This window comes from Alligator mississippiensis, chromosome 13, assembly GCF_030867095.1.
Source record: "Alligator mississippiensis isolate rAllMis1 chromosome 13, rAllMis1, whole genome shotgun sequence".
In the NCBI taxonomy this organism is placed as follows: Eukaryota; Metazoa; Chordata; order Crocodylia; family Alligatoridae; genus Alligator; species Alligator mississippiensis.
The window spans coordinates 7,597,201-7,625,186 of record NC_081836.1 but is presented as its reverse complement, the minus strand read 5'-3'; the positions used below and the strand labels follow the sequence as shown (position 1 = coordinate 7,625,186).

Genomic DNA, 27,986 nt, shown 5'->3' with positions numbered 1-27,986 from the left:
ATCCGCGCTCCAGAGGCAAGTTTAACTTGGGAGCACAGCAGCAGAAGGGGTGTTGCTTGTGCCGCTCCTCCAGCCACTGCTGTCAGGAAGAATTTATGACTTGGAAAGGGGGGGGGGGAAGAAAGAGGGAAATTGCTTCCAGCAGCCAGAGTCTGAAATAGCTCTGTAAAAAATATATAGGGGGTCTGAGCTCAAGGCAGGAGCTGCATGCATAGACACAAGGATCTGGAAGCTGGTGGATCCTTCTATGTACTATGACTGATCTCAAGCCTTTCATCTACCTTCACAGCTCCCAGCTTTCGGATTTAAGGTAGTTTGCCCCCCCCCTCAAGCCAGAGTTTTGCTATGTTTGCCAGGACTGCACTTTCTTTTGCTCTGTGGCTGCAGGTCGCTCGGGGACAGAGTATACCTGAGAAAGGTGAGTGCTTGACAAGCTCAGAAACAGCCTTCAGGCTGGACTGTATTTTATTGCTTGATATGCTTCAGCCCTGCTCCTCTGGCTTTTCAAAGGAGGATTCATGCAATGGTGGTGCTAAGCAGGGCAGGGATGGGCAAGGGTGGGGGGGTGATTATTAACTTCCTGAAACTGCCACAGCATGGAGAAAACTCGGTTGATTTTTAAGCAAAGAAAATGATATTGCTCTGGGGACTGGTTGAGCTGGGTACGCTGCTAAGGAAAGAGATTCCTGGCTGCTTCTTGAAGAAAAGCTTCAGGACATGAAAAAAGAAAGTGAAAAGTGGTTTCTGATACCACACACCTGCTGTGGAGTGCTCCCTGCTGAGGTTTACAGGGGAACAACTGTGTTCTCCCCCTCCCATAAAGTTTTCCTTCTGGGGCAGTGTGAAAGACCCAGGTGGGATGGGGGAAAATGGACTTCAGTGCTGTCACTTTAAGTAAGCGAAGTGGGAAAGAAGAGGTGGCAGGGGGGTATTACAACTGCGTCTCTCCGCAGCCATCAGGAGTGTCCCGCACAGCAGGAACAGGTAATGAGAAATGTTCTGACCACGGCATCGGTTTTGTTCTTGGCTGGGGAAAAGGGGAGAAAAAGTTCAGTTCTTTGGCTGTTGATAGCAGTAGCAGGGACAGGTGGATTTTGCTGGGCTGTCCCTGCGCGAGAGCTGAACTTCTAGCCCACCTGGGTAAGCAACCCTCAGACGCTGCGGTCCTGGGAGGGGGGACATCAGAGGGCAGAGGCCCCATCTCGGCTGAAGTTGAACAGTGCTTTGCTGTTGACTTCAGGAGGCTCCTGACCCAGCAGAGCCCAACTCAAGATCAGGGTCCCAGATGCTTTCTCTCAGTGGGGGGTAATTTGCAGAGCTTAATAAAGATGCCCAAGCAAGCAACACCTGGCATCAGGCCAGGACTTCCTGATGCCCACACAAGCAGCAGTTTTTATTACTGTCAGTCACTCCTACCACACTGGAAATATCCATGATGATCCCCTGAGCAGGTCCAAGCAACACTCAGTGCCCTGAAACATCCAGCAAGGAGTGAGCTGCAGTGCTAGGAGAGGAATGTGCTTTGCACACAGATGCCAAGTTTTATGAGTCGCCTTTTCATTTCTTTGCCTTGCACCTCCCTGAAGCGACTCTGCGGGTAGGAGACAGGCCCCAGGCTTTGCCTTTTGCTCTCTGTGCTTCCCAGCTCCGTGCCTCTGACATTTTCCCTTGGGGGACCTTAAGAAAGGAGCCAGGCTGTGTGCTGGAGGGGCTGCCAGGCCCAGCAGAGATCTCCTCTTGGGTGCTCAGCGATGGGCCGGGGAGAGCTGCTGTGTGAGAGGCAGAGTGTGCTTGGAGGAGCGGCTTTCCCTGCAGCCTGCGAGCGCGGGTTATAATTAAAGTCAACAATACTGGGAAGTTATTGGGTGGCCTGTAGCATTTCCGAGCCTTTGGGACTGATTGCCTCAGTGCATTTGTTCAATTGCCATTGTTTGTGGAGCACTGCAGTTGGCAGGTGGCCTGCTAGATCCTGAGCCCCGGTGTAAATCTGGAGTCTTAGTGCTCTGTAGGGCTGTAGGGGGGAATATTTGGGACCTGATCCATCCTTTGTCTCAGCCCTGGGTAGCTGTTTATAGCAGTGCCCAGGCTTCTGCAATGCTTTACCCCGACTTTGTGCTGGTACAAATGACATCTTGAGGCCGAAAGCCATGCCAGGGCTCGGTTGTACGTGGCTGTGTGTCCCAAGATGGCTTTGAAAACCTGGATGAGGCTGGGAGTGTAAGCAGCCAATGCCAGGCTGTCCGGGGGCAACAGCAGCCGCTGTACCCTACACTTTGGCAGGATGGCAAGTTCAGGGCTGCTCTGTGCCTACCTGCCTTTCTGCACCTAGGTGAGAGCACCTGAGGTCGTGCCATCCATGCAGTGAAGTGGGGCTTCTTCATTCCCGTCAGGTAGCCTGTTAAAAGAGGACATTGCCTGCTAACCCAGGTAGCTGGGGAGGAGATCAAGGGGTGGGGAGGAAGCATGGGGCCAGATGGGTGGAATGTGGTCCCCAAAAGAAGGCTCCGTGATGGGCACTAGACAGGGATGGAGATGACCCCCCAACCCTGTGCAGCAACTGGAACCAAAGGCCACTGCTCTTCTGTGCCTCAGCCAGGCTCCACATTCATACAGAGAGAGCCCAGGGCAGCAAGGCACACTCAAGTCATGTCTGCAAGGTCTTCTCCAGAGCCACGAGAGCAAAAAGTGTATGTTGTGGTCTGAACTCCTGGAGGGATTGCCAGCACGACAGGTTTTCAAGGAAAACCCAATAGGATTGTACAATCCTGTGATGCAGCAACCCCTCGTCGTTCACAAAGAGGTCTGGTGCTTTCTCTGCCTGCGGCCTATATTCCACGTATAACGACTGCCCCTGGATGCAGCCTGCACGGCAGATTAGGTGTCTGCTGTGTGAGCCCTGTGCTTTCTCCCCTGAATATTTCATCCCCTGAGGGAGGTGGTTCCTGCCTTTCTGTCCCGTAGAACAGACTCTCCTCTCTCTCATCTGGAGGGTGGTATTCAGTAGCCCTGGGCTCAGCTGATGGGCAAGGTCCATTTTTTGGGATCTTTTGGTACCTTTGTCTCATGGGAGCCCTTCTCCCTTCAGCTCCCACTATGGCCCCAGGTGGCTGCAGGGAGCCCAGCACTGGCTTTCTTCAGCTGTAGTGCCTAGTGCAGCTCTTTTCTTGTAGGGCAGGCTGGACCGGGGGCTAAGGCATCATCACAAAGCCTGGAGGCAGATCTCTCTTGGAGCTAAAAAGTTCCCTTGACCGGTTCCAAGTCCCCTATCAGTCAAGCAGTATGGCGTGTATTGTGGCAGCAGGAGTCCTGGATATAAGCAGGAGGAAAGCTGCTTTCTCCCAGCTAGATCCCAGCAGCTTTCTGCTCTCCCTTCCAGTCACTTATCTGATGCCCCCTGTAAGTTGTATGGATCACAACACACAACTCGAACGTGCCTCACTAGAGAGAAAGCGTGGCTGTAGGGCACAAAGCTCTTTGCCGTTGGCTCCCAGAGCTCAGGGTCCGTGTACAGCTTGGGCTTGCCAGTGTTAGAGTTACTCTGCATTTGGGGGTCCCTGGCTCCTTTCTGAGGAGCAGCAGCTGGTGTGGGCTGAGGGCGTGCTGGCTGATCTGAACCCAGTGCCCAGATCTTCTGTGGCAGGGCTGGTGCTAGTTCTGCAAAGCGCATTTAACAAAGTTGCTCTGAAGAGGCCGCAGAGAGATGTAGAAAGCAGGCCAGCCCCTCTAGCTGGGCAGCAGAGCATGTGCAGGGCTGGGGTCGAGCTGGGAAGGTTTGATGATGCAGAGGAAGGTTCCTTGAACCTTGATCCTCCTGGAAGCAAGAAATCGCCCCTTTCCATCTTCCCGGGTGGCTGAGTTTTAACATGGCGGCATAATGCAAATTGCTTGGAATAGCGGCCGATACGCAGCAGAAGAATCGGCAAGAGCTTCATCTCCCGAGGCAGAGAAACCGTTAACATAGATGGGGACATGGAGAAACAAAGCGGAAAGCCCGCATGCTCCTAGAAGAATAGCATAGCTCTGCTCCATAAGCAGAAAACCAGGGGAGCGAGGTTTTCTGGTAGCATGGGGGGAACTGAGCATCAGGGAAAGGTGACCCAGGCACAGCATTTGTCTTAATAAAGGGGTGACTCCCTGACTCTCTGCCCTGCAGGGGAGTAAAGTAAATACTGTGCCTGGACCAATATTTGCTCCCAAACATTCAGTGTCTGTAGGCTACTAAATATAACATCCTTCCTGGCCAAGGTAGGTCCTGAAGGACCAGTCAATCAACAAGCTCATTTCCAGCAAGGCACGAGGGGGCTCTCCAGCCTGGGAGGGTGAGGGCATTGTGCCCAGCATCCCGACGTAGGTGTGGGTATCTCACTTTGCACATCTCCCAGCTCTGGCCCTGTCCCTGCCATGCATTAGCTGCGGTGAGGACCTGGGCTCTTTCCTCTGATCATTCTGGGCTGGCCTGTGAAGCAACGAAATGCTCCTAGCAGGGCAGGGCTTTCTCTGGAGCTTGCTGCCTCCTTGCACGTTCCTTGCTCTCCCCATGGGCTCCATGTGCGGTGTGCTTGTTTACCAAAGCATGTTGGCCATCCTCCCTCCCTGCCAGGCCCAGCCGCCCTCACAGCTGCTGGTTGCAACATACAGGGGAAAAAGCAACACCCCTGGGGCTGGGGCTGGAGCTGGGGCATGGAGGAGAGGAAGGGAAACAGATGACTTCATGCAGGGAGACGGCTGTGGGGCTGCCAAGAGCTCTGGTCAGGGCCTGCCAGCTGAGCAGCCCATGCTACCTGCTGAGGCTGGCACGCAGCAGCAGTCCCGAGAGGGGGAAGTGAAGAGCGGTAGCTACAGCTGTGTGACTTGCTCCACACATCTGGACACAGCTGCAGGAGGATGCAAGTTGCTCTGAGCAAACAGAATGAAGGCAGGGCCATCGAGGGGAGAGGGAAGGTGCAACGTGATGGTGCAACTGGTGCCAATGATGCTCGGCCTCTCTTCTGCTGTCCCTCCTGCGGGCATCGATCTGGACACTAGTGGTGCCGGAGTCCCCTTTCTGCTAAATTACAACCTGGTGAAGGCGGATGCTGAATACTAGGTCTTGGGGACCAGGCTGCCCGAGGTGAGGCTCTTCAGGGCAAGATTGCAGCTCATGCTGCTGCTGTCCTTGCTGTAGAGGTCTTGTGTCCTTGGTGTTTGTCAGCCCAGCTCCTTTCATGGAGGTACTCCTGATACTGGAGGCCAGCATGGCTAGTGACCTGAGCTTGGATTTAGGAGACATAAATTATTCCCTCCTCTCCCCTCACCTCTTTCTGAGACTGAGAACCACTGCATTAGAGCTAGGTATTACTAGCCTGCTCTATCCTTCTCCGGCTCATCAAGGAAAAAGCAAGTTATAATGCCCAAGAAATTAATTTTATTGCTCTGTGAGCCTGTCTGCGGCATAGGTGCTGACTTTTATTTTTGCTGAAGGGGGCCCAAAATGATGGACACATGGAAAGCTTTATGCATTACAGGTGATAGCCCTCTTCCTGACGGGGGTCAGGGCCCTTGGGCCCCCACGGACTTGGCATCTCTGGTCTGCATTGCTAAGCAGAGTTGGATGCGAAACACAGTTCATGTTTCCTGAGAAGTTCAGCGATTCTCCGAATTCCACTTTGTTTCAAATTGAGATAAAAAACATGTTAAAAAATGTCAGAATGTTTCCCAAGACAGAAATCCTGCACGGGATTCATGTCAGAAAACAGACATTGTGCTGTTTCCTCTGTTTCCTGCTGTAGTGAACTGCTTCGACCTTTCGGTTTATTCCAGAATTTTTCCTGCCAAAAAATGTCTTCGAAATTTGGCACGGTTCTGCAAAATTTTTCCCATTTAGGTGAAATTGTTTCTATGAGCAAGAAAAAAATGGCGTTTGCCATATATTTCTTTTCTGCCAGCTCTCAGGCTGCAGTGCTGGGGTGTTGTGTGCAGTGTGGGCCAAAAACAGTGTTGGCCTTGGTCACCTAGAGCTGGGAGTGATGAACACACGATCTGAGTTGCTTATTCCCGCCTGTGGTTTAGTCACCGGTATTTGCCTTTGACTTTTTCCATTTTTGGATGGGGTCATAGTGAACTGGAGAGGTGTTGTTTAGCTTCTGATGGCTCATCGCAAGTCTGGTGTGGCTGCGTCATCTTTTGGTTATCTGCTAATCCAGGACAAAGAGTAATTTGTCTGCTCCTGTATCTTAAACTCCAGCCAGGGCCCAGGGTGCAGCTCCCAAGGGAGGGAGCATAAGCAGGTGAGGAGGATCACTGTGAGGACAGGGTGACTGAGGCAAAGGTAAAGTTAACAGGGGAAGAGCTGCGTTTTATTTCCAGTGGCTGGTTTCTAGGTTGCAGAGTAAGCAGGTCCACGCACCTGCTCCCTCTCTCCCCTCCTGAAAAGCACATGCCCTGTCGCTTCTTGACTCCCTGGACACAGTGCAGGGAAATGTTTGATCTAGGTGATACATGCCACACCCCCTGCCTGACGCTCGCACACCTTGATACACTTGCACACACAGCCACCGCCCATGAGCACATGTACTGATGCTGTCAGTGTGTACTCACCTACCCCGCACCTCCAATGCACAGATGGAAACACCCCTGCTGTGAACACACACATGGACCCAGACACACCTGGATATACTCCCTCCTAACACATGTGCACGTGGTGAAACACACAAGCACCATGACCCCCTCCCCACTACCTCATGCACATCCTACCACTCCTGATGCACGTACACATGAAGACAGCTTAATATACCCAGTACCTCCTGCTCTCACCGCACCCTGACACCAGTGTGCACCTTGACACGCTCCTGATGCCACATCCATAGGGTGAAACGGTGAGCTGCCCCCTGCCATCACCAATGCACCCCCTGACAGCTGTCATGCACACCTACATGTGCACCCCCTACATGTACACACATCTGTCATGCACACCTACATGTGCACCCCCTACATGTACACACTACATCTGTCATGCACACCTACATGTGCACCCCTACACGTACACACTACATCTGTCATGCACACCTACATGTGCACCCCCTACATGTACACTCTACATCTGTCATGCACACCTACATGTGCACCCCCCTACACATACACACTAGCTGCAGTGAAGATCAGACAGGATCTCTGAGTCTCTTCCACTCAACCTGAGCAGAGGACCCAGGCCCAGCATTCTCCTTTGCCTGAGCAGAGCTATAGGGTGCCTAAACAGGACCAGGCTGTAGCACCAGCACCAACACCTAGCATCAGAGAGACACCAGGCAGCAGCCAGGCTCAGGGAGGGTGGTGAGGCTGGGACAAGTGGGAGGAAGCAGTAGGACTTTCCTGGAGGGGAAGAAAACCTGCGGGTGCTGGTGTAGGGATTCACAACGTGGAGGAGAGTCCACGTGAGGGTTGGGCCCCGTGGTTGCAGAGGCCTGAAGGTTGGGGCCATCCTTGGCTTGGCCCCCAAGTTCCCTTTGTCCTGCCCTAACCCACCGTGCCCCTCTTTCAGCAGAGGGAGCTATTAGCAAGGGTGACGCCGGGGCACTAACTGCTCCATGCTGCCCCGGGCTCTCCACACTCCTGGGCTCAAGCAGGGTTCGGTCTTCAGATCTGGAGCAAGGCACTGCTCATTCGCCTTCCTGCCTCACCCCAAAGGATTCTCACTGCTCCTCTCTCCGATGCTCGCTCTGCCCTTCCTCCTTTCATGCTGCGTAATGAACGGCAGGACGGTTCTGGCTGAAGTTCTTCCCTCCCCCGTGTCCTGATTTCCCACAGTGGCAGGCCACTGCCCCCACCTTGCACTGTGCAGCCCTCCCTGCTCTTCCATGCCAGGCCCTATTTACACTTCATTCCTGGTCCAATGCTTGGGCTAGACCCACACACAACTCTCTGCCAAGGACTTTCGGACCTGCAGAGCTCCTTGCTGTTGTATCCTTGGACCCTCCTGCTCTAGAGATCAATCTCAGTCCTCCTATTTCCAGTACAGTTTCTTCCACCCTCCCATCTGGCCTGTAGCACTGCGTGCTATTCCAGTCCTTAGTCTCTTATGACAGCAGGCTGCCGGTTGCCTCGGACAGTGCCTGATTCTTCATTGCCAGCTCCCATGATTGTATCGCAAGTTTTGCAACGCATCTCTTTTTTCCCCTTAAAGCTCCAGGTCCTGGAATCCTGTGATCAAGGGAGACCTTCAACTTTCACTGGTGGATGAGGGTGGGGAACAGTCCCCTTTTGGACCTTGCAGTGATAAAAGCTGAAAAACTGTGACCCTACAGCTGCAAAAACCAGGAGGCTGGTGAAAAATGAGCTAAAGTGCTATCATTTTTGCAAATCTCATGATCCCTGAGTCAATCTTGTAGCTTTTTGAGCCTGCCTAATGCTGTCTGAACCCCCTGCCAATTGCAATGCAGCTTTGCTGGGGGATAAACCAAGTCTGCTCTGCCTCTCTTCTGTTCCAGCCCACATCCAGTGATGTGCCAGGTGTTCAGAGAGGAAAGGCTCCTATGTTGTAACATGGCTCATCTTTATACCTCCGAGCCAAAGCATTTTCAGTACATCTCCCGCAGCTTGGAATTGGGAGTTCCCTGAGGATATACACAGCACTTTTTCATAAGGTTATAAAGGCTTTCTTCAATTCTGGCCCAAGCCCCCAGCTAGGAATAAATCAGCCGGCCAAAAAATGCTGCTCTCACAGCAGATTCTCCCATCTATTTCTGTTCCTCCTCCACTTTCCTCAAGATCTTTCACTAAATCATACAGAACAGCAGTCACTTCTCATCTTGAAGGATTTCTTAGGACTTTCCAGAGTGACTGTATGAAAACTAGTACGTTGTCCCCTTTGGGGTGGGGTAAGAAGCAGTTTTTAGGAAAATCGGATACGGGTGGTGTGGCAAAAATTGTCCAGGGGATTTAGGTCAGCAGAACAGGGTGATATTGCAACTTGACTGGTTGTGGATTTTGTGTGGATGACAGAGGGTTCACTATTCAAGTTCTGATTCAAGGCTTATGGCTTGTTAAGGAGACTCCTCCATTCTTGCAGAGAGGGTACCCCATCTTTTATAGGAAGCACCATGGGCTCATTTACCATCCCAAATGATCTGGACTTTGGCCATGCCTCTCCTCTAGAAGACGCGCACTGAGATGCCTCCTACTATCAGGCTGGCCCAGTGGGTCCAGTACAGGTCCAGAATGAAATATCACCCGCCGGCTGAATCGTGAAGCACCGTCCCCCACAGCCAACGTCTCCCCACATTTTCCCCTCCGAGGACAGCACACAAGAAACTGGAGAGCTCCTCCCAGGGGTGACACAGCTCCTGGTTTAGCTGAGCTGAGCTTTGCCCAGTCTACAGCTAGTGGTGTCCTATGGCCACGAGTCACAGCTTCCTTGACAGTGCCAAATAATTGAGGAGAAGTGTAGGTAGAGCCCCAGGCAGGAAGTTTCACTCCAGGCCTGGATATACCTGGAGCTCAGGGGCTTTCTGGATTCACCCCTGTCATAATAGACTACAGACTTGAAGGCATCTCCAAGGACTCTGTCCCCTGGTCCCTCTCGCATCCTAGGGTGGCATCTGGGCAGCGTAGGGCCAGGTGCCTGGGTGCTGGCTGAGGAATCGCTCTGAGCTCAGGGTGCTTGAGAAAGTTCCTCTGTGCAATTCGGAGACTGAGACCAACCACAGCAACGTGGCAGCCCCTGGGCTCCTCCAGCTCTCCCGAGATGTCCTGCCCTTCAGCTCCCAAGAAGACACTGGGTGTAGCCTGTCCCCCTCACTTGGAGTGAGTATAGTAGGAAGCTCAGAGCCTCCCCTTTCTCTGCCTCTAGAGACTGATTTCTCTGTGCTAGTCAGAGATGCCCACCATGGCTGGACTCTGGCCAAGGCCTTTGGACCAAGGCCAGCGCCCACTCTGGAAACCAGCCACCCCTTCTGGGAACCTGGAAGCTATAACTTATCTCCGCTTCTCTCCCCAGTTCCTTTATCTTTGATTATTTTTTCCAAGCCCAGCTTGTTTTTCTGGCCATGAGCAGTATCGGGAAATGAAAGACACTTTCAGTTCTTTGCTCCCTGCTCCCAGCGATGCCTGAGCCCGTTGCTTGCTCCTGACTCTATGGCCTGCTCTATCTTAGGCCAAGACAGTCAGTCTGATAGGCATGGATGTTTCTGTGCCTCCCGGGGTCTGAACAACAGACGGTCTTGGGCTGGCTGGAAACGTTTGCCGTGCCGGAGCGCCGAGAACATTTCCAGCCTCTGGCTGTGGATGGGAGAGCACCAGAAAATGGCTTGAGCGCTGTGCAGCGAGACACGCATCTAAGGGAATAGATGCCATCACTCCCAGGGACTGGTGTTTTGTGATGTGAGCAGACAACCAGGGGCTAGGACTCCTGGGTTTGCTTTCCACTAATTGTCTGTGTGACTCCGTCTCCATGCTTTTGTTTCTCTGCCCATAAAAAGGGAGGATGATGATAATAGTAAATGCCTTGCGTGGGGACTTTGGGGACTCCATCATCTATAAAGGGCCGTGATCAGGGGCAGTCTCTTGTCACGTATTCATGCAGCTCCAAGCACCCTGGAGCCTCTCGGTGCTAGTGAAATAGTGATGCTGACTGCCACTCCCCTGCTGTGTCCTGTTCCCCCCCCTACCCTCCAGCTGTGCAAAATGTGATGGTAAAATGAACTTGGCAGTGAATGCTTGGGAGCAAAACCACAGCCGGGACTCCTCCTTGCTTCTGCTGGGCTCATCAGCAGCGAGTGCTGAAAGGCATCCTGAATCTCGCTGATGGATCTGGAGGCCGTGCACAGCATGCCCGTAAAAGGTCTGGTCCTCGCAAGGCCGGAGCTGGCAGCTGTGATGCACAGGTCTTTGCCAAGAGCAAGAGGGCAAGAGGCTCTCGGCAGGGCTGAGACTGCTCCTGCGCTGTTTAGTGAGCCCCGTGGCCTGGCAGCCTCCTGTGTTAACTTTGCTGCAGGAGGTGTGCCTTGTGGTATGCTATACGTGCACACTAGGTGCTGTGTGTGCATGGATGGTCCTGGTGCTGCCCCTTGGAGCCTGGAAGGTAGCACGGGGCTGTTCTCCGGCATGGCCCAGGCATCAAGGGAGACCAAGCCTCCCATCCCCTTCCTGAGCATGTGATGGGGCCGAGCAGGTACGGCAGCGCACGCACTATGGGAACCCAAGCACTGAGGGGCTGCTGCATTTGCTGGGCCAAGGCTGCAGCTAGACGACTCCAAGCACTTTCAGCAGGCTTTCGGTCAAAACCTCTGGTGGCTCCGATTTGGGGGTAAAACACTGCCGGGTGCTTGGAGGAGAAAATTCGACTTGAACCATCCCAGCACAGCAGCTGTGATGCTGTTAAAAGACACGAGCTCCTCGTGATGACTGAGAGCCCCAGACACGGAGGGGACCCTACTGTGCTAGGTGCTGTACACAACGTTGGTCCCTGCCACAGAGAGGTGATGGCTGAAGGGTCTGAGCACACCGTGGTCTCTACCTGTGCAGACAGACCTGACTTAGCTTTAAATGAGGTGGCGTGGGGCTTCCCCGGGGAATCCTGGGGCAGGGGTTGTGTTGGTTTGAATTGGGTCATGCCATCTCAGTAACATCCCTTTCTCTCGCGCCTGGCCAGGTCCCCAGCCCTTCATTCCAGACTTGGAGGGGGACATCCTCTTCCTGCTGGACAGCTCTGGCAGCGTCTCCTACTACGAGTTCTCCAAGGTCAAGGAGTTCATCAGGGACCTCCTGCGACCCTTCACCTTTGGCCCCCACGACGTCCAGACCAGCATCATCCACATCAGCACGGTGCCCACCATAGAGTTCCCCTTTGACCGATACCTGTCTAGCGAGGCAGTGCAGCAAGCCATCCGAGGCACCCAGCAGCTCATGGGGGACACCAACACGGGCAAAGCGCTCTCCTTCGCCAAGGAGAAGTTCTTCACGGATGAAGCCGGCTCCAGGCCTGACGTGCCCAAGGTGCTGGTGTGGGTGACAGATGGCTTCTCCACTGATGACATCTCCCCCCCCATGCAGCTCCTGAAAGACATGGGGGTCACGGTCTTCATCGTCAGCACGGGGCGGGGGAACTTCCTGGAGCTCTCGGCAGCTGCCAGCCAACCACCTGAGAAGCACCTGCACTTCGTGGATGTGGACGACCTGCCCATCATCACCAAGGAGCTAAGGGATGCCATCACAGGTACCATACTCCAGCAGGGTGGGGGAAGGACATGGCTTTTCAGTGGTGGGTGATCATCGGATGGTTCATAGGGTAGGAGAAGCAAAGGTGCAGGTGCCTCTCAGCATCTCTGTAGACCTCTGGCCCACAATGCCAGGGTTGGGACTCTGGGGAAGCTCCCCTTGCTCCCTCCCTGCACTTTTCTTATGATGAGGTGACTCTTCTGGTGCCAAAGAGACCCCAGAAGAGTTAAACCCATTCAGCAGGTTGTCACGCTTCTCCGTTCCTCAAGGAACGCTTGATTCCAAGGTCTGGCGATGACATTAGTTGGTGCTTGGGCCCAACGAGATAAGGTAATGATGTGGGTGTCAGGCACTGGGGTAGGTTGATTCATTGATTGGCTGAAAGATGACTTACATTGCACCCCTGGGCAGGTTGTCAACAGCACTGATGGAAGCAGGAACTTCTGTATTTTAAAACCAGTCCCTTACTGCTTGAGCTGGTTTGAACTTGTGGCCCAGCCGCCAAAGGGAAGAAGCAGACCACTGCACCATCGTGGTAGTGAAGGTCTAGGTTTTCAAAACTGTCCAGGCTTTTGAAGATGCAGCCTGTCTCCTAGTTGGATATTGTTACCCATGTAAGCACCAAATCAGTGAGATCTGGGTGCTTTGGAGCTTGGGGAAATCCTTCCGGGAACCTATCTGGCCGCACAGAGTCTCTTCCAACCCTGCTTTCCCAAGATCTGCACCATTAGGCCCCTAGCAGCTGTTGTGAACTTGGCTGCAGGTCTCAGCACCGTGTGGGATAGCACATATGCTAGACCACAGCTCCAAGGGACTGGCAGTGCGAGGCTGATGCTCGGCATCTCTATGTGGAGCAGGTCTGAGTCCTCCGCTCTCTGAATTTGCAGAGGTCAGGACAGTAGCATGAATCGGTGGGGGGAGACATCCTGTTGACCACCAACAGCAGCTGTCCAGGCTGTTTGGACATCTGTGTTAATGATCCTGTTTACCTAGACATAGTGTAGACCTCAAGGAGGAAGGGGGACACATAGTTGTCTTCCCCTAGGAGATGGTATCGCCACGGACTGGCAGCTGTAACACGGGAAACAAGCCGGGACGCATTCCCTACTGCAGACTGATGACAGCCTGTGCTTGCACTGTACAGATTTGCTCAGAGAAGCTCAAACAAGTTGTCTGGTGCCTTAGAAACCTGCAAGGCTTTCCAGTGAGTCATCCCAGCTACAGGTTGCCAGGGTCCCAACAGCTCCAACCAAGCATGAAAAATGCATTAAAGGCAAGGCCTCTGCTTCCACCCCCCCTGGGTTAACTGTTAGCCAGGGACTTTGCAGGAGAAGATGAATTGTGAAAATAAAAGGCTGGGGCTTTCAGAGAGACTGTGGATATGAGGTGCCCAAATCCCTTAGAAAGTGGAGATGTGGGGGTATCTACTTCCAGCTCCGAAGGTTCCCTAGACATCAATGTAACCATCTGCTTTTTACGCTTTCATTAAACAACTGTGTCCACATGGTAGGAGATGTAAACCAGGTGTGGCCTACTGCATTACATGTGTACTGGGAGCTAAGGATATCCAGGTTGTGTCCTGCTGCTGCCACAGACTCCCCCCGGGACACTGGCCAAGTCACTTAGCTTCGCTGCCCTGGCCATGTCTATGCTGGTGCCATTGGGTTCATCCGGTGTGTGAAGAGGTGTCCTCTCTGATCACCCAGGAGTGACAGCAAAAGTGTGTTACAGATACAGCACAGCATGCCAGCTGTGTGCCTCAAATAGAAATGCAGCTACATTGGCACTGCATGCCCACTAAAACCCTTTCCCAGTACACTGTACTGGTACAGCTATACTGGCAAACCACGGGTATGGCCTAGATTTCCTTATCTGTAAAGGAGGGATCATACCGGCCCAGGTAATGCCTGTACAGGAGCCCGGAAGCTGGGAAGCACAAAGTATCGCTGCAGGATTCAAATGTGCCTGTGCGTTATCTGGGGTTCATTTGATTTTAAACGGGCAATGCGCAAACACTTCAGCACCTGCTGAATGGCTCACAACTGTCTTAAGGAGGCACCAGGGGCATGAATAGGCTGTGGGTATGCCGTGAAACCAAGGTAGCTGGATAGTGCTGGGCACTGCTGGCCTCTTCACATGCTGCCTAGAGCAAATCTGACCGGGGCTCTGCAACCGTGCACCTCTGCCGGTGTCCATGGAGGGATCGCAGTGCTGCCCTTTAGGCCACTAGTGTCCTCCCAGGAATAATTCCCCAGCATGGTGGTTGCTAGCAGGACCCAGAGCCTAGCAAGAGAAATTCTGATTTGTTTCTCCAGTGCAGTGTTGTAACGTGCTCTGTTAGCCAAGCAGAATGATTTGGAGCCTGATTTGGCTAGCACGGGTCCGGTAAGATGCTTCCTGCCCACACAAGTCAAGGTTTACGTACTGGCACCCAGCCTGCTTTGTTGCAACCGGGGCTAGGAACATTGCTTCGCAGTGGAGACCAAAGGTGATTTAGCTTTTCACCAGCCCCCGCTTGTAAATCATCAAGGAAAGAGACCCAGGCGGCCAAAAGCCACAACTAAGCGGCAGGAGAGCGAATTTCCAAAGCAGCGCAGAACGTCTTGTGCACATTTGCATATCGTTAGCCACACTGCACGTCCCCCTGGCAGCTTTTTATTGCCGTCCACGTGAGTGTTGCCTCCCAACACCTCCAGATTTGTTTGGAAAGCTGAGCCAGTTACTATGGCACTGCGTAGACTTTCCATTCACCTTCCCTGTCTCCGTCTTAGTTGTAAATGAGGCTTTAATTCAGCACTTGGCTCCTGTGGGGCCTGGGGTGGTTGAAGCTGGAGCTGGGCTGGGAGTAGCTAGCTAAGCCTTTCTCCTTTGGAAAGCCAAGCCCAATGGCAGAGTGAGCAGGGACCTCCACCTCCCTTCCCTCTGGAGGAACGTGCCCCAGAATGTGCCAGGTGCTGTACACACGCCCGGACTGTCTCTGTTTCTTTCTGTGCTTTCAACCCTTAGCATATTTGGTTCATGCTTTCCTTTGCATCTATGAGATCCAGAAATGTGTTCGTTTGAGGGCTTTCAATGAAAACTGACTCCAGGAGCTGGGGCCTTTGGAAAAAGAGCCAACACTGATCAAATAGTAGAGCCACCTTTGCCTTCCTTCCCCTGAAGCTGCATGGTCTGTGCCCTGCCTGCCCAGCGGGCATGGGACGGAGGAGCCCAAGCAGGGCCCTGGGCAGGCAGTACGTCCCAAGCACCGCATCCTGTTACCATCGCAAGCCTGTTGGCGTCTTTTGCCACAAGATACTGATTTTAAAGCCTGCTGGTAGATGCACAAATGAGCCTTGTTAGGAAGTTGGCAGATCTCCTCATCCTGCCCAGGCAAGGACTGGCTTTCATCTCTGCGGGCTGCAAAACGCCCTGCCGACGGTCCCTCGTCTCTCCCTGCAGCCCCAGCCTCAGGTGCAAGCCTGAGCTGGGGAACAGCCGATAAAAGGAACAGCTTGCCACACCCCCGCACCCAGACGTTTTCTCCTGTATCTAATCACCATGCGGTGCAGACGCATTTCCTTTGCTCTCAGAGGTTGGAGCAGAGATCTAAGCAGGCAAATAATAAAGCTGAGTTAATAGGGCTGTCTCTGGGAGCCGGGCCAGGTGTTCTGTGCCAAGCCAACATGAAAGCCACCACTGAGAGCGGGAAGAGCCGGGGAGGGGGAAGGGTCTCGGTTTGAAACATAGGGGAGCCCCAACCTCCTGATCTCTACTCCCATCGACTCCTTCAGGGGCTCTCAGCCTCAGTTTTCCCACTTGTAAAATGCTAATGGGTGCATTGCTTGGAGAGCGGCTGGGTGAGCTCAGGGTTGCAAATGGCTTGGCCTGATGTGCTTGCACCAGTGCAGATTGTGAGTCCTCTGGGGTTAGACTCTGCCCTCTGGGGCAGGACGTGTTCACCCCGTACAGCTCCACTCCTGCTCTGTGCAGGGAGCTCAGGGTCAGACTGGTATAGGGGCACAAGGAGCACGCACCCCCTTTGTCCAGAGAGTGCGTGCAGCCTCGCACCCCTGAGCCCTGGATCACACCAGGACAGCACTTCTACCCAGCGGTGGGGCACACAGCAGCCACGCTCCACTCCAGGCTCAGTCCAGCACATCAGGAGACAAAACAAGACCACAGTCCAGATGCTGAGCTGCGGAGAGCAGCTGTGGCTGCTCTGATGTCAGCTAGTCCCGACCTTCCAGGAAAATCTGTTTTGTTTTTTAAAGCCGACTCTTCCCTGAAACCTGGGCAGCCCAAAGGCTGCAGTGCCGAGCAGGAAACATAGCAAAGGTTCATGTCATTCGGACATCATGATTTGTGTGAGCATAGCACCTCGGGGACCCAGCTCGGGACACAGCGTGCTCGGCGCTGCACAAACAGCCCAGCCCCCAGGAGCTGTCAATCTGCCGAAAGGAGAGAAGAGATGGATGCAGGCAGGCTGGGTAGGATGAAGGAATCGCCAAACAGTGCTGGTCAGCACCCTAACCGTGTCAAGCTGTCCCAGGAGCTGTGGGGAGGGTTTGAGGGAGGGCAGGGAGTGAATCGTGTGCCCATGTAAGAAGTGGGTGATGCAGACTGCACGTGGCGAGGCTGGAGAGGAGGACGCGGCAGCGATTGAGATACAAGGTGTTGAGACCTGGCCGTATGCAGAGCCTGACTCTCACTTAAACCTAGGTTTTGGAGGACAGGAGGAGACGTGCCCTGTGGCAATCCTGCAGTAGCACCTGGTGCTGGACAGCCAGGACACTGGACTGGCTGACCCACCGGCCCTTGTTCCTACCCCTGCTGGCTTCAGAGGAGATGCCCTCCCCTTTGCCCAGTGCCAAGGGGCGAGACTGAGCCTCCTGATGCTTCGGCTGCTGATGCCCCTTTCGAGTCAGGCAGACGGCTGAGCTGCTTTAAGACACCTAGGAGACAAGCGTGGGTTTATCCTCCAGGGGAGGGCCCGGTGGGTGTTTCTCAATCGGAGGATTCCTTTGGGGTGACGTGTGGCACGGCGCCAGCTCCAGCTCCTTGCTCGCGGCTGCCCAGGGTCTGCGCTCTGGAGTAGCTGACATCATGCTTTGGCACCTTCTCCTGGGCTGGGCCCTGCAGGATTGTACATGTCCTACAGGGCCCAAGAGAGGCTGGGGGAACTGGGCTTATTTAATCTGGAGACGAGAAGGCTGAGAGGGGATTTAATAGCTGCCTTCAGCTCCCTGCAGGGTGGGTCCAAAGGGGATGGAGCTGGGCTGCTCTCAGAACAAGGAGCAATGGGCTCCAGTTGCAGCAAGGGTGGTTTAAGTTGGATATTAGGAAAAACTTTCTTATGAGGAGGGTGGTGAAGCACTGGAGCAGGTGACCCAGAGAGGTTGTGGACTCTGCATCCTTGGAGGTTTTTAAGACCCAGGTAGGCAAAGCCTTGGTGGGATGATCTAGTTGAGGATGGTCCTGCTTGGAGTGGGGGTTCGGCTACACGTGACCTCCTGAGGTCCCTGCCAACCAAATTTTCGATGGTGCTATGTCCAATAGCGACGGGGAGCGCAGCCAGATGCAGCGCAGGGGCAGGGAGAGCTCAGCCCTCGGCTCCTCGACGGTGTCCCTGGGTGACCAGAGCCATGGGGCAGCCTCCACAGCAGTCCTCAGTAATCAAGAGAAATCATTTCCCCGCCCTCCAATAAGTGTCACCTAGAAATGCGAGAGTGCACCGAGGGAGGGCTGAAGTCAGTCTCCTCCACAACCTGCTTGCAAGAATGGACCGTGACCAGCCAGCATGGTGATGCTGCTCCTTGAGCCCTCCTCCCACCCTTTTCAAAGCACTTTACCTCCGGACCCCAGCTGGAGAAACTGAGGCAGAGAGGGATGCCACTGGGCTGGGCTGCTGGCACAGCAAGTGTTCCTGAGCTGCTGATGAAGAGCAGTTGAGCAAGAGTCCTGCCACTTTGGCTTTGGTCTTCCTGGCACTCAGGAAGTTGCCAGCAGGTCCATGCCACGCAAGTCAGGAGACCATGGCCGAGACACTTGGGCTGGGACAGTCTCCAGGCCTACGTGGTGCCGAGGAAGGGTGTGGAGAGTGGGGATGGCTGGCAACGCGTTTAACAAGAGGCAGCAGGGGCATGGACGACGTGCAATGTCCCTGCCCAGCTGGACGAGCCAAGAAACAGCTCAAAGGAAAAACTGAGGCTGTCTTCTTGGTGGGAGGCAGCTGGCTGGGGCTCCAGCCACATGGAGAAGGAAAGTTGGCTTTCTAGATAATGTACAGAACTGAGGTCCCCCTGGCTCTGTCGGGGATTTGCCGTATGGGTCTGGGCAAGTCACTTGGTTTCCCCACGTCTGAGAGGCCATGGTGGTTTCCGCACGGCACTTTGCCTTGAGGTGGAAGGTGCAATCAATAGGGGATGTCAGGACTCATGCTGGCTTGCTTCCTGCTGATGCTCTCAAAGTGCTTTTAAAAGGCATTCACAAAAGAGGCCTCACAACGCTTCTGCGTGTCTTTGTCCCTTGCCACCCGAGCACTGAGACTAGACCCAGGAATCCTGGCGCAGCATCGCCTGCTGTAAGCGCTCGAGAGTGGGATAGTTAGTGAAGGCTAGGGAAGGAAAATTCTCCTTCACCGGAGCTCCTGCAAGCCTCCCTGGGCTGTCGGGGGAATCTCACGGTGGCTGGCTCTCTCCTGTAATTGTAGAGGTGCAGCCCATAAAGCAGGCTGTGAAGGACTGAGAGGCGTATTAGCTAGATAAACCCAGAGCAAGCCCTGAACAGATAACGGGCATACATTTTTGGCACCATACAGACCAGGAGGGCATCGCCATGGCCAGGAGGGCATCGCCATGATTTTACTTGATTACTGCTGTGGAGGCTGCCCCATGGCTCTGGTCACCCAGGAGGTCATCGCCATGGCCAGGAGGGCATCGTTTCCAGTGGAGAAAGGGCCGAGGGGAGGATGGAAGTTCTCCTGGCTTTTATTTCTGGGTAGCAAAAGTCAGTGCTGTGAAGAGGAGGGGTCCCTGGGCAAGATGTCTGGAGATCAGTGTGCCAGGTCCTGCTTGTATGAAGGGCTCCCAGTGCGTGTCACCCGGGTCAGGGCTTTGGGACTCTCTGGTTTTCTCTGCTGGGGTTGGAGGCTGCATTGCTCAAAGCTGACGGGCAGTAGAGCAGCCTGCCTCCAGGAATAGCCTGGCAGCAGCCCATTAGCAGGGCCCTGTCCAGCCCCACATGCAGCTGTGGTGCAATGTGCCCTTCTACCTCTAACAGGGCTCCAAGCCTCAGGAATCCTGGATGGGAGCCTTGCCAGTCCCCAAGGAAAGGCAATGCCAGGATTCGCTTGGCAGGAGCAAAGAAGAAGCCAGCAGGCTAGATGAACCCTGAGCAAGCCCTGAATGGTTAATGGTCACAAATTCCTGGCACTGTCCAGGCCAGGAGGGCATCACCATGGCATCATTCTCAATGGAGGAAGGGCTAAGGGGAGGATGGAGGTCTCCAGGGCTTTATTTCTGACAAAGGGGGGAACGAGAGAACTCAGGGGTAGATTTCAGTGAAACTCCCAGGATTGCCCTCAGCACAGTGCAGTCGCATGGATGGTGCCAGGGAAGAGGGCTCTTATGCCAGTGCAGGGGGAGATAGTGCATGGAGGGGCTGTGAGGTCTCCCTTGGTGTGGGTCCTTGCAGGAAGAAGCAGCTGCTTGAGAGCAGGGTATTGTCTGGGTGTGCAACACACCATGGGGCCAGGCTTTGCAATGGGGCTCACAGGAGGTGATGGAGGGTTTGGGCAGAAGGGATCCTTAGTGGTGCAGGGACAGGGGTTGCAGCCAGGAGCCTGGGGAGCCTCCAACACCGAATGCCATGGGGCAATGGGGCATGTGTGCAGCCCTGAGAGTGACCTCCATGACTGCCTCCCCTTCCCCAACCGGGCAAGGGCTGTGCTGGGGCAGACGCCTTCTCTCCCAGTTGGCCAATTGGGGTCACCCGCCTGTGGCACTGTGCCTAGAGACAGCTGCCAGCGGGACTGGGTTTTTTGCCCCCCTCTGTTGCTGACTTGCTGTGCACTAGAGGAGCTTCCAGACAGATGCGGTCACCTCCGGCTTGCCTGGGCTGGGCCCAGCACCGGCTGCACGAGGCAGAGAACACGCCCCGTGCAAAGTGAAAGCAGTCGGTCCCGGGTGGACGATGTGGGCAGGGCCGGAGCTGCCCTAGCAGGCAGTATAGGTGCCAGCCTGGGGCGTTAGGTGTGCAGCAATGTTACGGAGCATGAGTGAGGGCAGGGCCAGGAGGCTTGACTCCCCCTTGACTTGCCAAGCGCAGTTCCTGGGTTGCAGGATGCAGCCAAGCCCCACCTGGCAGCCCCACCACCAGCAACTGCCATGAGATGAAGTGTGTGGGTGCTCAGCATGGTTTCCTGTGGGCCAGGGCCCTCTGGCATAGCAGATCACCAGGACAGCTTGCTCTCAGCACAGTGCAGTCGCATGAATGATACGAGAAGCCTTTCCTGAGCCAGGTGGCACCAGCCGAGTGGAGAGGGTGTTGGCTGGTGGGTGCTTGGGTCCTAGCTGTTCTTTGCTCTTCCTGTGCATGCTATCAAATAAGGGCCAGCTGGGAGTGGAGACCATCCCTGCCACCCCACGTATCACATAGTAGAGAGCAGGAGACCATGTAGTCCCGTAGCCAGAGTGCCTCTAGCTGGCGGTCTCCATTGCCCTCTCGTGGAGACACACAGATTTGCCATACACACCCTGACCCATCATTCAGGACACGCTTGCGGCAACAGTGGGGTTTTATTTAGACCTGGTGGGAGTGGTGAAATAATCCACTAGTGTTTCCCTACAAATGTCCGGCCATCACTGCAAGAGTTTGCACCAGCTTCATGTTTTGGAGGCTTTCATTGGCTACTGCAATAGCTAAAGAAAAGGACTGGCATCTGCATACCAGCCCATTGCCTCCATGTGACTTACCCTGCCATGCAGCATTCCTCCTGTGAGCATTTGCTTTGTTGCACCCCAGAAGCAGCTGCATTGAAGTGGGGCAAATGACCCCATGAAAGCGTCCTTTGTAACATGCTTGGGCTTCACTGCAGAGATGCAGTGCGAATTCCAGCTCCTCGGCGGTTGCTAATCATTGCCCAGGGAGCCAGGGATAGCTGTGCTCACCCTCTGGCCCTTGGTGATTTCCTGTCGCTCTTTCTCCCCAGAGGTTATCCGAGCCACACGGCTGCGTGCTGTGGACATCACCTCCAGTAGCTTCCGCCTGATGTGGCCCAAGCTTCTCTCCAGCAGTACCGGCTATTACGTGCTGGAGTACACCCCTACAGACGAACCCAGGAGGAAGCTGATGCAGCAGGTGTCCGGGGACCGCACCAGCCTCCTGTTGAGCGACCTCGCCCCAGAAACCACCTACGAGGTTGTGCTCATCCCCGAGTCCAACACGCACTATATCCCGCCGCAGACCACCAGGGTCACCACTCTGCAAGGTATTATATGAAGCGGGGGGTGCATATTGGGGTTCCTAGGTGCAACCCAGCAAAGCTTAGAGTCCTGCTGTTCTGGGCATCGTCTGGACAGATGACAGCAGTCCCTGGCCTAGACCTTATAGTGTCGGCAGCAGAGTGGAGAAAGCAGGCAGACAAATGCCTGAAGTGGAAGGCCAGCTCTACCAGTTGAGGCTGCAGTAGGTCCAGTGACCTCTCAAACAGGTCCCACCAGCAGCAGAGAGGGACATAGCATCACACAGGTGTGTGTTCAGTATCCAGGCAATTGTCCCCATCGTCCTCCAAGGAGCTGAGGACAGTCTTATGTCCTGCATCACCCAGGCCAGCTGGGAGCAGAGAGCAAGAGCTGGCCCTGTTTGAGGAGGGTAGCGAGGGCTGTGGGTGGCTACTTAGAGCTGTGAAAATCATTGCTTGTTTGGCTTGTCCAGTCATTCCCCCTCCAAAAAAAAATAAATAAAATCAGTGAAATTGGGCACAATGGAAAAACTGATGGGGAACATTGCTTGGGGTCAAAAGAAACTTTTCAGGTTCAAGCATATCTTGTGTGTGTTCTGCCTTCGTGACATGAGACGGCTGGAAAATGTTAATTAAAAACACCAGAGGCGGTTTGCCTTTTTTGACTGTTTTTCCCCAACACGAGCATTTGGGCAGAACTGAGGCGGATCTGCCAAATGTTTTGGGGGTGCCAAGTCTCCATTGTTCTCAAAGGGAAAAATACAGAGTTTCTTCTGGTACATTTTCCCCAGCACTTTTGCAGACAGTGACAGGGGATATACGTGCTCGGAGTCAAGCTGGCAAACACGCCAGGAAGCCAGCTGGGCTCCCAGCATATTACACTGCACTGAATGGAGGAAACTGTTCTGCTCTAACATGTCCAATTGGCTTCCTTTTGCACCTCTCCTGGCAGAGGAAATCAGCCCCACTCGGATTGTCATCTCGGAGTCCATGCCGCACAGCATCCGTGTCAGCTGGTCCCCCACGCCGGACAGCGTGGTCAGCTATCAAGTCCTGTACGGGCCGCTGCCCGGGAATTCGGCCAAGCTTCTGGAGGTGGATGGGAAGCACAACAGCACTGTGTTGGAAAACCTCACGCCCAACACAACCTACTTGGTGACAGTGGCGGCCATCTATAAGTCGGGGAAGGAGAGAGCCCTGTCGGCCAAAGCGTGCACTCAGGAAGGTGAGTGAGCAGTGTCCCTCTTGTCCCAGCTTTGATTCCACATGGGCTCGATCATGTCGCATGTGGCCCCTGATTCCAAATGGTGGCATGAAGTGGCTCCAAACTCCTGTCACCGGTTGTCCAGACCAGTTGCTGCAGATCCCGTCTCCACCTATTTTGAATTCCCCAACCAACAGCTTTGCAGGCAAAATCAGCATCCTGCTGCAAAGTGGAGGTAGGCCATGGGGAAAGGTCTCAATCAAGAGCGCAGCTTAGTCTGCCCTACTGCCAGGATTGGGGTGGGGTCGGGATCTACTGTGATGCCTCTAAAGGAGAGAGGATTGCAGAGTGAAGAGGTGGGAATGGGATCTCATCAGGGGTCTGTCCCACCGCTGTAGTTTGGTGTCCCTTATCTGAGGGCAGTCCCATGTACGATGTCCCCGAAACTTTGCTCATTGTGGGAGATGGTATTCAGCTATAGTCAGAATGATGGAAGAGTGAGGCATTGCAGAGAAGTGAGATGAGTGGTGGGACGTTGGGTTGGAGGGCACCACAGTCCAGCTCCTGACGGGCAAGTGTCCGTGACAACAGAACCACTCTCTTGGGTTCAGCGGAGAAGCTAAGGACTGGCTCAGCCTTGGCGATGAGACTTCCCCCATGCATAACATGGGTGGAGCCCCTGGAAAGGATGGTACAGGGCAAATCTTGTCCTGGTGCTGGCCAGGCTGCCCTGGTTTTGTTGGTAAATAGAGGCATGAGAGCTGTCAACCCTGCAGTCCTCACCAGTGGTGAAAAGTTACTCAGGAAGGAAAATGGAACTAAGAGGGGTAGTTCCCCAGGAGCAAGCCTCAGTAACATGATCTTCTTGCCCTCTCCCATGGTTAGAGGGCTTCAAGGTGAAGCACTTGCGCTTTGAAGACATGGGCCCCAACACCTTGAAGGCATCCTGGGACTCTGCTGATGGGAAAGTCCTTGGCTACCGCGTGAGGTGCCGGCGGCAGACGGGCCCCTCGTCTCTCATCAGCGTCTCGCCTCAGGTCCACAGCGTGCTCTTGACAGACCTGGCCGCAGGCACCACCAACAAAGTGTGTGTGAAACCCGTGTACAAGGACCAGGCGGGGAAGGGGCTGTGCCGCATGGTGCACATGCAGCCTGGTGAGTTGGGGACAGGGCATGGGGAGCTGTGTAGCTTTCTGATGCGCAGACCCGGAGCACCCTTCCCAATATCCAGTGCCGTGGAGTCTCTGCTTGTGGGACCCCATAGGCCACCAGTAACCCAATGTCCAGTGGCTGCTGGCATGCCACAGTCTACGCTGGTGAAAGCCATGACTGCAGTGGGATAGAAGTGGCTGGATTTCATAGGTGCTCAGCACCTACAGCTACCCATTGACTCAGATGGCATCTGCGGTCTAGGGTTTGAGACCCCTTTCAATGACTGATGTTTCAGAGGGTGGGTGCTTTGGACAACCAAGCCTTTTTTGCCCAAAGGTTAAGTCAGTAGTAGCCCCATTGCACATACACTGGCATATCTAGAAGTCACTGATGGTTCAGCATTGAAATCTTCTCCCAGGGTGCAGGGACCTGACCCAGAACTGCCTGAAACCCTTGGGAATGTTTTCACCTGCTCAAGCAGACCCCGTATCTGGCCCTAATACCCACTAAAAGCCTGGGGGCTGGGGTTACAACTGAACTTCACTGCGAAGCAGAGCGGGGCTGCTCTGTAAGGGGCTTGAAGGGAGGACTGGAGACCCAGGGCTTGAGGCAGTGGGAGGGATGTTGGTATAGGGAAAAGCTTGCAGAAGGGGCTGATGGGCTCAGTGTGATGGTAGAGGAGGAGGATCCAAGCCTGAATGGGCAGGAGTGAGTTGGGAAGCATCTGATATGAGATGAGGGGCTGGCATGAGGGTTCTGGCTTTGGGGAAGGATAGGAAAGGGCAGAGGCTGGACATTACCTGCCCAGGCCAGGGCCAGAGATACCCCCAGGTAAGGTCCGTCAGAGCTGCGAACCCTCTACCGCTTTGTCCTTACCAGCCCAGCTGACCTTCTGTCTCATGTCCTTTCCAGCTACAGAAGCACAAGGATACACGCGCAGGCAGAGAGCGTGATGGACCCCGGACTGCACCGTTCCCCTGCAGAGCGAGGGGAAAGGATCAGACAAGAATGACTGTGCATGGTGGAGCCCCACACATCGCTCCCCTCCTGCATTGTCCCTCGAGGTGTGTCAGCCCCCCTAGCTGTAGCCAAGCCCAGCGGGCTCCTGAAACTGTAAAGCACTCCCATACCTTACAAAGCGGCTCGGCAGGACAGAGCAAGCAGGCTGGTGGATGGATTCGAACCATGCAGTGCTCTGGTTAAACAATGTGCTAGCCCCCATCCCCTTTCTTCTGTATGAATTAGCAATGCAAAAGAGAAGCAGGGAATCCTCATTATTGTTCACTTGCTTCCTGGTTTCTATTTATTATCTCTTGTGTCTTCATTATGGTAGAGTATAAGCATGTTCCAGGTTCTATAAGCTAAGACCTGGCCTTTCAGCTCTTGGCATTGGGGTCCAAGATGCCACGAGCTAAATTAGTCTCCAGTATGGAGCTCCACGGATGGGGCTGGAGTGCATCAGGGGCTGAATAGCATCCATAAGCTCAGCAGGTTTGGGGTGCAGGCAGTGTCCTTGTCATGGGAACTAGGATCACACCAGGCAAAATGATGACTGCCACAATAAATAGCTCTTTTTATCCATGCATTACAACAGAGCCCATATTAGCCATCAAATGCAACCACCTCTGGGGTGGAAGGTGGAAAAAACCAGCAATATAACACAGCAGTTCAGAGTGCACAGGGAAAACCCAGCTGAAACCATGAGGTCTTGAGGAAGAGGGAAGAGGAGAAGCAATTGCCCACCCAGGGTTCAGTGGCTGAGTCACTGATCAGTCAACACCTTGACTCTGATGTAATGTGCTGGGGGAGGCGTTACGTCCACAGGTAGTTCAGAGATGGTCCCATGTCTGATTCAGGAGACTGGTGCTCTGCTTGGTGAACGCTGCGGTATGGAGCAGTAGGGTTGTTCCAGGGCAAGGGTGTGGGCAGGGGCCAAACACTGGCAGGGAGGCCTCCATGGTCCCTGCCTGTTGAAGTCTTAGCTTGAGCGCCCATGGATTTGACCACTCCCTTCCATGGATGCCAAGCTTTAGCCCAGGAGATTAAATAAAAATAGAGGACAGCCTTGGATGGTCTGCAGGGTTTTCATTCGAGACCCTTCCCCAGTGCCACAGGCACATGCTGCCTTGTTGCTGCCTTGTCCTGGTCTCCTGCTCTGCTCCACAGCCTGTGCCACATTTAAAAGAGGTGATTATGGAAGCAAAAATCCTAGATCTTTTCTGTGGCCCAGGTCAGTTGCTTTCAGGATGGGGAGGTGTGTTTGGAAGAGGCTGCCAGCAATTATCTAAGTACCTTAGTGCAAAGGCCATTTTATCAGTGCAGGTCCCCCCTCTAAAGCAGAGGGTCATAAGAGGATGTACATACTCCTCTGGTGGCCACGGGCATGCCAATGTGCATATATTCCCCTAGGGATGCTTGCTCCATTGCGTATGTAAAGCTTACTTCACCTTCCTGGGATGCGTTTTAGAGCTGTGCCGTATGTTTGGAAAGACATATGCCCTGCAAACCCTCCCTGGGCCTGATCCTGTTCCATCTGAGTCAGAGAAAGCTTTGCTCTTGATCTGATTGAGTCTTATTTGTGCTGAGCTCTTATGTTGGCTTGTAGGCTTCAACCTCATGCTGACCCTTTGCAGAGAGGCAAATGTCTCTGTTGGTTCCAGTGGAAGAGGTTAAAGGACCCCGGTTTCTCTTTTAGGATGTGCATATTTAATCACAAGTAATGCAGACAGAGGTTCTGCCCGCATCCAGGGAAGGATGCAGCCTCCTGAAGCTTTCATGCTCTGAGATGTAAGAGCATCTTGTTCATTCCTACTGTAAGATGGAGACTGCTTACATTTGCACAACTCCCTAATGTACTAACGTGTTAACATTGCTTCCCCTCCAGTGTAACATGTCCTTTTGAAGGCAGTAAATTAAATATACAACATGAGGGCTGTCGAGTCGGAACGCATCTTTCCTCCTGGATTATAATGCGGGAAATGTATATAAAAACGTGACTTCTGTTCTAATGAGAGATACAGGTAGAAACGCTGGGATTCCTCTGAATTAGAAGGGACTGAAGAATAATCCTTTCCATCCACAACTTTATGGCAGGTAGATGTGGGAACAGTTTACCAAAGGAATATTCAAGATGGAGCGTACTGGAAGGAACCCCTTTCTGTCCACGAAAGTATGTACTAAGTGGGATAAAGTACTATATTAAGATGCCACGTAACTCAGTGTAATTGAGAAAGTATCGTCGGTGAATTTTAAATGGTGTGTATCAGCATAACTTCAGCAGAGCTCCCCCACTTTCCACTAGCTATCTAGCTCCTTAGTTTTCTAAGGGCAGAAGCTGTATATTCTCAAACTTTTGGCCGGGTGCTCACATACCGCACGGAGGGAAGCGTTAGGAATGCCTAGATAAGATTTGTAACGACTTTCAGAATTTATTTCACTGCCACAAGGATCGGTGGTAACGCAGCTTACAAACACTTTCCTGCACATCCTGAATAATAGCTTTGGACATGTTTTTAATCTCTGGGATGTTCCTGCAGATGATATATTGGGGTATGCATATCTTTTAGACAAGGGAGACAAACGGGGATTGAGGCAGTATTCAGCTGTAGCAGTGCCTCCACTTTAAAAGCCTTTGGATCAAATACAGTCAGGTTTGGCTGTCTAGATAAATGGCTATGTGGCCCAAGAGCTGCCAGATTCAGCCATGGTGAGATGGTTAAGTCAAGCTCTGATTAAGGGGGCTAGACAGAAATGTCTTGTAGGGGCAGGTGATTCTGTAGTTGCCCACGTGAGGGTCCTTGAAGCCTCTGGGTTGCCTGCAATTGGAGACTGCATTAGGTGTGCTAGTGCAATCTGACATGGCAGTTTCTATGTCCCTGTGCAATGCAGACACCCCTGCCAGCCTCTGCAAAGACTTTGTGGGTCTTCTGAACAAAGCAAATGCTGCTCCATGAGGAATGAGACTGGAACCTCCCCATTTCATCTGCTGAACAGGTTACG

General features: G+C 53.7%; 1 protein-coding gene across 2 annotated transcripts; it reads left to right on the top strand.

Moving 5' to 3' along the window:
- VWA1 (von Willebrand factor A domain containing 1) lies at positions 1-26,916 on the top strand. 2 transcript variants are annotated; one of them, XM_019493925.2, is made up of 6 exons: positions 1-418; positions 11,624-12,187; positions 21,380-21,658; positions 22,584-22,856; positions 23,721-23,990; positions 24,900-26,916. In XM_019493925.2, the coding sequence occupies exons 1-6, from the start codon at positions 346-348 to the stop codon at positions 24,938-24,940; spliced, it is 1,500 nt and encodes a 499-aa protein (XP_019349470.1). In that variant the 5' UTR covers positions 1-345; the 3' UTR covers positions 24,941-26,916. The 2 variants fall into 2 exon arrangements, with proteins under 2 accessions (XP_019349470.1, XP_019349469.1); XM_019493924.2 differs by lacking the exon at positions 1-418 and adding an exon at positions 719-984.
- Positions 26,917-27,986: the final 1,070 nt, after the last annotated feature.

Excerpts from the sequence above, each read along its gene's own strand:
- VWA1 (XM_019493924.2), top strand. The coding sequence starts at position 870 with ATGGACTTCAGTGCTGTCACTTTAAGTAAGCGAAGTGGGAAAGAAGAG. Across the intron at positions 21,659-22,583 it reads CAGGGTCACCACTCTGCAAG|AGGAAATCAGCCCCACTCGG; the intron begins GTATTATATGAA and ends CTCTCCTGGCAG. Across the intron at positions 22,857-23,720 it reads CAAAGCGTGCACTCAGGAAG|AGGGCTTCAAGGTGAAGCAC; the intron begins GTGAGTGAGCAG and ends TCCCATGGTTAG.